This window comes from Nansenia antarctica (genome assembly GCF_963989245.1).
Source record: "Nansenia antarctica genome assembly, chromosome: 2".
Classification (NCBI taxonomy): domain Eukaryota; kingdom Metazoa; phylum Chordata; class Actinopteri; order Argentiniformes; family Microstomatidae; genus Nansenia; species Nansenia antarctica.
Genome location: NC_137675.1, coordinates 88,568,033 through 88,578,210, shown reverse-complemented (window position 1 = coordinate 88,578,210; position 10,178 = coordinate 88,568,033). Strand labels below are relative to the sequence as shown.

Sequence of the window (10,178 nt, the reverse complement as noted above, 5' to 3'; positions counted from 1 at the left end):
GATACTTCATGAACCGTTCTGGGTTGTCAGGCAGCTGCTGCCTTGACCCTCTACGTCTCACACTGGTCAGATCATCAGACAGAGAGAGGGAGGGATGTGCAGTGTTGGGGTCCAGAATCACAGGAGCTTCAAAACAAACACAGAGATATTCTACTAATTATTTTATGGGCTTTATTCCAGTACACACTAAGAATCTTGTATAACTGTAAAAATATTCAAATCTTCTTCCAGATAGGACACGTTCTAATATTTTGGTCCTCATATCAGGATCTGATGATCTGAATTTTCTTTCGAAAATGTGAATACATTTCCAAGTTGTTGAAAATCAATGACACATCACTAGTCAACTAACACAGCTTGTTTTGTGAGCCTGCTAACATTGTAAAGTAGTGCTATAGTTAACTAGGTAGCAGTGGGGAGTACTCACCGAATCCATTGCGTTGCAGTATTTTGGCTCGACTAGCGAGTGTGTGTTGTGATTCTTAACAACGTTTAAACGTAGTTCCGTATTTCAAAATCAAAGCAGAACATTTTGATTGGTTGGCGATATGAGGACCAAAGCATGAGAACGTGTCACAAATTGTCGTCAGTACTAACCGTGCTTGACAATCCCCTGCATCTTCTCCCAGACTCTGAACTGCAGGTTGCCCTGGTGTTTGGCCACGTCTATCAGCGCTCCTGAAACCTTCTCTGGGTCTGGCAGTGTGAACTGGGCTCTGGAAGAACATTCAGGAGTCATTGCTGCTGTGGGCTTGGGTTCAGAACCCCAGAGAAGAGAGACCAGAGACAGATCACTTACCTTTCCTTACTGGCCTTGAAGTTCTGGAGAGGAACAGAGGAGAAGTGTCATCAATGCTCGTGATGTCATCAATCAGTCTTTGAATACAGTTACAATTGCTGTCTGAGAGAAGGCATCCTTACCTGCAGGAAGGAGATGTCTTCAGCTTTCAGCTCCTTCTCTAAGGCTGTGGTTGTGTCTGAAAGGGATGACATCTGTCTGCTCAGTGCCTCAGTCTTCTCCTTCATCATCGGACTCTTCTGCTCCTCTTCCTCCCTCAGTGCAGCTATCCTGGCCTCCTCTTCCTCTCGTAGAAACTGGTGAAATTTCTCGAACCCCTCCTTAATCTGTCTCTCTGTGTGCTGGGCCTGGCTCTGGAGACAGCAAGGCAAATATATCTTGATCATTGTAGTTTTACTATAATACATTAACTCTTTTCTATGATTATTAATATTTAAAGTTTAGGTGAAATGTATGCAGCTCTCTTTACAATATTGAGTTGCAGATGCATGACTATCAGTTAGATGTCAACAGTATCCAATACTGAGCAGAACAAGAGAAGACCACATCACTGAATACAACACGTTGCATGACGTACACAGTACCTTAATGTGCTCTGATGTTTCATCACAGGTTTTTTTCATAGGATTTTTTACTTTGTAAAAGACCTCCAGCTTCTCCTGTAAGGGGTTCAGAGCAGTCTGGAGTTCCTCCTAGATTGAGACAAAACTTTACTAAGGAGGTAGACACAGAGGCTGCAGTCCATCATGACCAAAACTTCACCACACAAAAACTGTTTCTTCCCGACTGCTGTTGGCCTCATTAGCGAGGCCCGGGACCCCCACTGACCCTCACTGACCCCTACTGACCCCTACTGACCCCTACTGACCCCCATTGACCCTCACTGACCCTCACTGACCCCTACTGACCCCCATTGACCCTCACTGACCCCCACTGACCCCCACTGACTCCTACTGACCTCCACTGCCCCCACTGACCCCTACTGACCCCTACTGACCCCCATTGACCCTCACTGACCCCCACTGACCCCTACTGACCCCTACTGACCCCTACTGACCCCTACTGACCCCTACTGACCCCCACTGACCCTCACTGACCCCTACTGACCCCCACTGACCCCTACTGACCCCTACTGACCCCCACTGACCCCTACTGACCCCCACTGACCCCTACTGACCCCCACTGACCCTGACTGCTAGCTTGATCCCTACTGACATCACAGTCACACTGCACTATTATCATGTCATATTCCACTCTTCTTGTACATTTTTGGCAATAAATCTGTTTCTGATTCTGATTCTGATTCTGATTGAGATTCTGACTGTAAGATTTCTGGACTCATTTGACAGTATCTGTTTACCACCGTTCTGTAGGAATCATTATCATAACCCTTATATAGTATAGTATAGAAACACATTCTCTCAGCACTGCCAAAACTACATTTCTTATTTCAGACAAAAAAGGATGAATCACACTAAAATTAAAACAGAAACTAAAAATGATCATTCGTTGTTATCAACAACCCTTTATCTTTTCACCCGGCATGTGCATAACATCAAGTGACACTGCTATCTATCTGTCACAGAATTTCAAATTATTTTTGTAATAATTGTATTTATGTTTACCTTATGTTCCTGTGCAGCCTCGTCTACTGGGACACAGTCATGACCTCTATGTATTCTTGCGGTCTGACACACCACACAGACGAGCTGTTGATCCTCCATACAGAAGAGCCTGAGTACCTCACCGTGCACACTGCACAGCATTTCAGGCCCTGACTCCTCTGAGAGAGACTGTGTAGAACCCATTTTTGACGATGCCAGCCCCTCTTTTGCAAAAGCCTCTTGACAAAGTTCTCCTGCTTTTAAACTTTAAACAACACTTCAATAAAATGTGAAGATAAGAATAGAATGTGACTTGGAGAAAGCTATTTTGACAGTAGTATTCTCTTGTGAGAATGTGTCTCTTGAGAGAGTGAGAGAGGGAGAGAGAGAGACAGAGCGCGTGAGAGAGAGAGAGGGCAGTTTCCAAGAGAGAATGAGGGAGAGAGAGCGAGAGAGGGAGAGAGAGCGAGAGAGGGAGAGAGAGAGAGAGAGGGAGAGAGGGAGAGAGAGAGACAGAGCGAGAGGGCAGTTTCCAAGAGAGAATGAGGGAGAGAGAGCGAGAGAGGGAGAGAGAGACAGAGCGAGAGAGAGAGAGAGGGCAGTTTCCAAGAGAGAATGAGGGAGAGAGAGCGAGAGAGGAAGAGAGAGAGAGAGAGAGGGAGAGACAGAGCGAGAGAGAGAGAGAGAGAGGGCAGTTTCCAAGAGAGAATGAGGGAGAGTCAGAAGGAGGCGGGCGGGAGGGGGGACAGAATGGGACAGGGCAAATAACACTAGAGTCATTGGAAGGATGCAAAGGATTCTCGACAATGTATTAAAAATGAACATTTTATTTATAATTATGTTAATTTGTCCAATTACTTTTGATTCCTAAACGTTTCATACAATATTTTTGTTCAACCCCTTGAATTAAAGCTGAAAGTCTGCACTTCAATTACATCACGATTGTTTCATTTCAAATCTATTGTGGTGGCATACAGAGCCACAATTATGGAAATGAATGAATGAATGAATAGTTTAATGACCACACGACCTAGGTCGGTGGAATTTGTTTTCGGTACAGCTCAAACAGCAGTGTCAAAAAACATACACACATTGCACATGACTATTACATGGACATGAACACACATAACCACAAGAGAGAGTCCTTATGGCAGAGGGGAAAAAACTGTTTTTGAAACGGGATGTGTTTTGGTGCCAGGGATCGGTAGCGCCGTCCAGAGGGCAACAGTTGAAACAGGTGGTGAGCAGGGTGGGAGGGGTCAGAGATAATTTTATGTGCTCTATTTGTGGTGCGTTTGAGATACAGTGATTCAACTGATGGGAGAGGGGTCACTGTGTCACTGTCCAAATACTTCCGGACCTAACTGTATGTGATTCTCTTCACACAAGCTACATGTTTTCATATACATACATGATTCTTATACCATAATGCTCACACTCCACAGCAAAGTTTTGTTGATAGACAGCAATAAAAGAAAAATAATCTGTTAATTTACATTAAACAGAATAAACAATAAACATTGTCGTAAACATTTAAAAAATGTCAACAATCATAAAACGCAATCATAAAATTAAAAAATACAAATCAAACCGTCAATCTCAGTATTTCATAATTATAGGAGAGAGCAAGAGAGCATACATGTGGCTCATGTGGCTTTGTATCTGACCAAATTAAAATTACATGTGGGGTTCCCCAAGGGTCAATCCTTGGCCCCCTTCTATTAAATTTCTACATGCTTCCATTGGGACACATCATAAAAAAGAACAAAATTGCCTACCACAACTATGCGGATGACACTCAAATCTACATAGCCCTCTCACCGAACGACTATAGTCCCATTGACAATCTCTGTAATTGCATTGAGCAAATAAACGCCTGGATGACACAAAACTTCCTCCAACTAAACTAAAAAGGACAAAACAGAGAAAATCGTATTTGGTGCACCTGACAAAAGATCGAAAGTCAGTGCAAAACTTGATTCTCTCTCTCTTCAAACTAAAAAACAGGTCAGAAATCTTGGTGTAATTCTAGACTCCGATCTAAACTTCAACAGCCACATAAACTCGATAACTAAATCAGCCTACTATCACCTGAAAAACATCACAAGAATGAGAGGTTTCATGTCCAAGCAAGACCTTGAAAAACTCATCCATGCATTTGTTTCGAGTAGACTTGATTATTGTAATGGTCTAATAACAGGCCTATCTAAAGGAGCTGTTCATAAATTGCAGCTCATCCAAAACGCCGCTGCTAGGCTCCTAACAAAAACAAAGACATTTGAACACATTACACCAATCCTGAGATCCCTGCACTGGCTACCAGTCTCTCAGAGAATTGAATTCAAAATCCTCCTAATTACATACAAGTCACAAAACGGTCTTGGACCAAAATACATATCAGATCTCCTCCCACCCTATATTCCCGCAAGGTCCCTAAGGTCAGCTGAGACTAATCAGCTAATAATTCCAAGAGTAAAAACAAAACACAGTGCAGCAGCTTTCAGTCACGCTGCTGCATGCTCCTGGAACAAACTCCCTGAAGAAATCAAACAGGCCCAAACCCTTAAAATGTTTAAATCTAAGCTAAAAAAATCTTCATGTTTTGCACCAGTTATGATTAAACACAAACACTTCTATCAATGTCTTTTTTCCATTAACTATTGTCTTTTTAAATGTTTTATCTATTTACTTCTTATATTTGCTTTTATTCATTGTAATTTTTATTTTCTTATGCTCCTCTTGCTGTATTTTTAAATAATGTATGTAAAGCACTTTGAATTGCCCCTGTTGTATGAAATATGCTGTACTAATAAACTTGCCTTGCCTTGCCTCATGTTTTACAAACAGACTCATACACTCCTCACTAGGATGACATCATGGCCAGGATCACCTCTGATTGGCAGATCTGTAGATCAGGGTGTTTAGCTTCACCAGCACTTGCAATACAGAAGAAGGGGAACAGTCTCTCAGTGAAGGTGTCTTCATAAGTGTGGATGAGTGTCTTGTCTTCAGAGTCGTAGAAGGACACCTCCCCCTTGTTGTAGTCCAGCTGTACTCTGATCTTCTGGGGTCTCCTCTTCAGGGTGATTTTCTTATTATCTCCATCTCTATACTCACCATCCCTCTGTTTTATAGCCCAGGTTCCATGCTCTGGTGATTCTAGTATCTTTGTGAAACTGGACTCTTTAACCACACCCATGACCAATCCAGGAAGGTCCCCCACCTCCACCTCCCAGCTGTGCTCTCCTGAGATGAACCCCTCAGAGCCCAGAACATTAACATACGTCATGAACCGTTCTGGGTTGTTAGGCAGCTGCTGCGCTGCGCTCTGTCTCACACTGGTCAGCTCATCAGACAGAGAGAGGGAGGGATGTGCAGTGTTGGGGTCCAGAATCACAGGAGCTTCAAAACAAACACAGATGCATTATACACATTATGCGCTGTAGTATTTATTTAAAGATGGGCCTAAGAGGACAGATCACACGGTAACCACTGCAATGGAAACGGACAATGAGAAGAAGATCATGCGGAAATGTGGATGTGGATGGGAGAAGGTGACCACATCCCGGGGGCTGCGAATCCACCAGGGGAAAGCAAGATGTGGGGGGAAAGGCCAAAAGTAACCTTGCACTGCAGAGACAGGTCAGACAAACTGCCAACATCCGAGTTCAACATCATGCCCCCCAAGCTCAGCGAAGTCAGACACGTTGTGGAGAAGGCAAGGTCTTCATCAGCACCGGGCCCCAATGGAGTACCCTACAAGCTCTATAAGAACTGCCCCAAAGTGCTAGAGCTGCTATGTTACCTTATGAGAACTGTTTGGAAAAAGCAATGTATTCCATCTGAGTGGCAAAGAGCAGTAGCGGTCTTCATCCCCAAGAAAGAGAACTCCAAAGACATTGGCCAATTCAGGAGCATCGCCCTGTTAAATGTGGAAGGGAAGCTCTTCTTCTCTGTATTGGCCAAAAGGATGACAAGCTACCTGATGGAAAATGGCTACATCGACACCAACTGCCAGATGGCAGGAGTCCCAGGCTTCCCAGGTTGTGTAAAACACTCTGCAATGATCTGGGAACAGATCCAAAAGGCCAAGCGCGAGAAGACGGACCTGCATGTCAACTGGCTCGACCTCGCCAATGCCTATGGGTCAGTTCCACATCAGCTGATCAGCTATGCCATGGAGTTTTTCCACATGCCCTCCAGTATCAAGAACTTGGTAGCAAGCTATTTCAAGGATCTGCAGTTGTGCTTTACCCTCCAGGACTTCATCACCGGGTGGCTGCAGTTAGAGGTGGGAATCGCCATGGGGTGTGAGGAGAGAGTAGAGAGAGAGGAGAGAGACAGGAAGAGAGAGAGAGAGAGAGAGAGGAGAGAGGAGAGAGAGGAGAGAGGAGAGAGGAGAGAGAGAGACAGGAAGAGAGAGAGAGAGAGAGGAGCGAGGAGAGAGTAGAGAGAGAGGAGAGAGACAGGAAGAGAGAGAGAGAGAGAGAGGAGAGAGGAGAGAGAGGAGAGAGAGAGACAGGAAGAGAGAGAGAGAGAGGAGCGAGGAGAGAGTAGAGAGAGAGGAGAGAGAGAGAGGAGAGAGAGAGAGAGAGGAGAGAGAGAGAGCGCCATTCCTCCCATTCCTAATATTTTAGGATTAGTTTGATTAATAAAGAAATGTGGCAGCGAACTGGTGAACTTGCCAACAACACGCTCACTCGAAGGGGTCAAAAAGTGAAAGTGAAACTTATTGTGTCAACAATATCTAGATTTTGGCTTTTTTCATAACACCAACTTGAAGTTTTAAAGTACCCACTCAATATAATAAACAACAGTTTAACGATCACTAAATACTTATAATTTGTGGATTGGATTCACTATTCTCATTTGCCGGAGTCTACCGGTAAACAATTTGTAACTTTCAGGCACTGACATTTTGATACTGCCTAATGTTATTTATCCAGCCCACTATGGGGCTCATGTATTGTTAATAAACCTTGGCACTTTTTATATTATTGTCCATCTCATTTGTTACTGTGTGAAGCAAATCAGGGCTTGCTACACATTTATGAATGTTGTATTTCTATGAACATATTCAAATAGTCTATTTGATAGTTATTCTTAATCCAATTCTCGTCAGTACTACTAACCGTGCTTGACAATCCCCTGCATCTTCTCCCAGACTCTGAACTGCAGGTTGCCCAGGTGTTTGGCCACGTCTATCAGCGCTCCTGAAACCATCTCTGGATCTGGCAGTGTGAACTGGGCTCTGGAAGAACATTCAGGAGTCAGTGCTGCTGTGGGCTTGGGTTCAGAACCACAGAGAAGAGAGACCAGAGACAGATCACTTACCTTTCCTTACTGGCCTTGAAGTTCTGGAGAGGAACAGAGGAGAAGTGTCATCAATGCTCGTGATGTCATCAATCAGTCTCTGAATACAGTCACAATTGCTGTCTGAGAGAAGGCATCCTTACCTTGAGTAAGGAGATGTCTTCAGCTTTCAGCTCCTTCTCTAAGGCTCGGATTGTGTCTAAAAGTGATGATTTCTGTCTGCTCAGTGCCTCAGTCTTCTCCTCCATCATCTGACACTTCTGCTCCTCTTCCTCCCTCAGTGCAGCTATCCTGGCCTCCTCTTCCTCTCGTAGAAACTGGTGAATTTTCTCAAACCCCTCCTTAATCTGTCTCTCTGTGTGCTGGGCCTGGCTCTGGAGACAGTAAGGGGAACATATCTTATAATCACTGCAGTTTTACTATAATACATTAACTCTTTTTACCTTACCTTTTCTATTATTATTATTATTATTATTATTATTATTATTATTATTACTATTACTATTATTTAAAGTTTAGGTGAAATGTATGCAGCTCTCTTTATGATATTGAGTTGCAGATGCATGACTATCAGTTAGATGTCTACAGTATCCAATACTGAGCAGAACAAGAGAAGACCACATCACTGATAGGGCTTTCACACCGGCAAAGAACCGTGCCGGTTCGTGTTCGGAAACCTCATTCGCCAGACAGCGCCAACGTTCGGAGGTTTCCGAACACGAACGCGAACCGGCATGGTTCTTTGCCGGTGTGAAAGCCCTATGAGAGGAGTGTCGTCAATGCTAGTGATGCTAGTGATGTCAGCAATCAGTCTCTGAATACATTTACAATTGCTGTCTGAGAGCCAAAAAAGGCCCAGAAAAAACTGTTTTTCCTGAGGCAGCTCAGGAAATTCCACCTCCCAAGGACCATGCTGGTAAAGTTCTATACTGCCAAGATCCTTCTGCTTGTTTATAAAGCTCTCACTGGCACAGCACCAGAATATTTGAAAGACCTTTTGCTAGCATATCAGCCCAATGGAGCTCTCAGGTCTTTTGCTAGCATATCAGCCCAATAGAGCTCTCAGGTCTTCTGACGCTGGTTTTCTCTGTGTACCACATGTACAAGAAGAGATCTGGTGAGGCTGCATTCTCATTTTATGCACCCAGATTGTGGAATGCACTGCCAGTTTACATTAGGGATGCAACCTCAGCACATATGTTCAAGTCAAGACTAAAAACCTTTTTAATATTGCCTTTAAATGACAAAATAATTAAATTAAGATTATATAATGATTGAAGCACTTTGAGCTGCAACGTTTTCAGGAAAAGCGCTATACAAATAAAGTTGTTATTATTATTATTATTATTATTATTATTATTGAGTCATGTCATGGCAATAAAGTCTTCTGATTCTGATTCTGATTCGGAATACAACACGTTGCATGACGTACCGTAATGTGTGTTGATGTTGCATCACAGCTTTGTTTAACTTTGTTGAAGACCTTCAGCTTCTCCTGTAAGGGGTTCAGAGCTGTCTGGAGTTCCTCCTAGATTGAGACAAAACATTACTGAGGAGGTAGACACAGAGGCTGCGGTCCATCGTGACCAAAACCTCACCACACAAAAACAATTTCTTCCCGACTGCATTTGGCCTCATTAACGAGGCCCGGGACCCTTGGATTCTGATTGAGATTCTGACTGGGAGATTTCTGGACTCATTTGACAGTATCTGTTTACCACCGTTCTGTAGGAATCATTATCATAACCCTTATATAGTATAGTATAGAAACACATTCTCTCAGCACTGCCAAAAGTACATTTCTTATTTCAGACAAAAAAGGATGAATCACACTAAAAATTAAAACAGAAACTAAAAATGATCATTCATTGTTATCAACAACCCTTTATCTTTTCACCCGGCATGTGCATAACATCAAGTGACACTGCTATCTATCTGTCACAGAATTTCTAATTATTTTTGTAATAATTGTATTTATGTTTACCTTATGTTCCTGTGCAGCCTCGTCTACTGGGACACAGAGATGACCTCTATGTATCCTTGACGTCTGACACACCACACAGACGAGCTGTTGATCCTCCAGACAGAAGAGCCTGTATCTCTCATTGTGCAGATTGCACAGCACCTCAGGCCGAGGCACTCTTGTAGCCATTTTTTGACACGATGCCAGCCCCTCTTTTGCAAAAGCCTCTTGACAAAGTTCTCCTGCTTTTAAACTTTAAACAACACTTCAATAAAATGTGAAGAAGCACTTGGAGAAAGCTATTTTGACAGTAGTATTCTCTCCTAACGGTTGAGTCTTCTGTTATTCCCTGCTGTAATTTTGACACTGCTGTGTTGTAAGTCTGATAGAGCACTCCCTTTAAAAACACTGAGCTCCACTTTAACCTCATCAGAGAGACAGATAGAGAGACAGAGAGAGATAGAGAGACAGAGAGAGAGAGAGAGAGAGAGAGAGAGAG

The 10,178-nt window shown here is 43.3% G+C and overlaps 1 protein-coding gene across 1 annotated transcript in view; it reads right to left on the bottom strand.

Annotated features, from left to right (window-relative positions):
- The window catches only part of LOC308150850 (E3 ubiquitin-protein ligase TRIM39-like), a gene marked incomplete at both ends in the record, with an annotated part of 14,524 nt that extends 4,656 nt beyond the window's left edge, over positions 1 to 9,868 (bottom strand). The window contains 6 exons of the mRNA XM_080523639.1: positions 1 to 126; positions 598 to 716; positions 800 to 822; positions 922 to 1,152; positions 9,149 to 9,244; positions 9,701 to 9,868. The exon at positions 1 to 126 is cut by the window's left edge and continues 432 nt beyond it. Of these exons, the coding sequence (XP_080379765.1) occupies positions 1 to 126; positions 598 to 716; positions 800 to 822; positions 922 to 1,152; positions 9,149 to 9,244; positions 9,701 to 9,868 (763 nt within the window). The remainder of the gene's footprint in view (positions 127 to 597; positions 717 to 799; positions 823 to 921; positions 1,153 to 9,148; positions 9,245 to 9,700) is intronic.
- Positions 9,869 to 10,178: the final 310 nt, after the last annotated feature.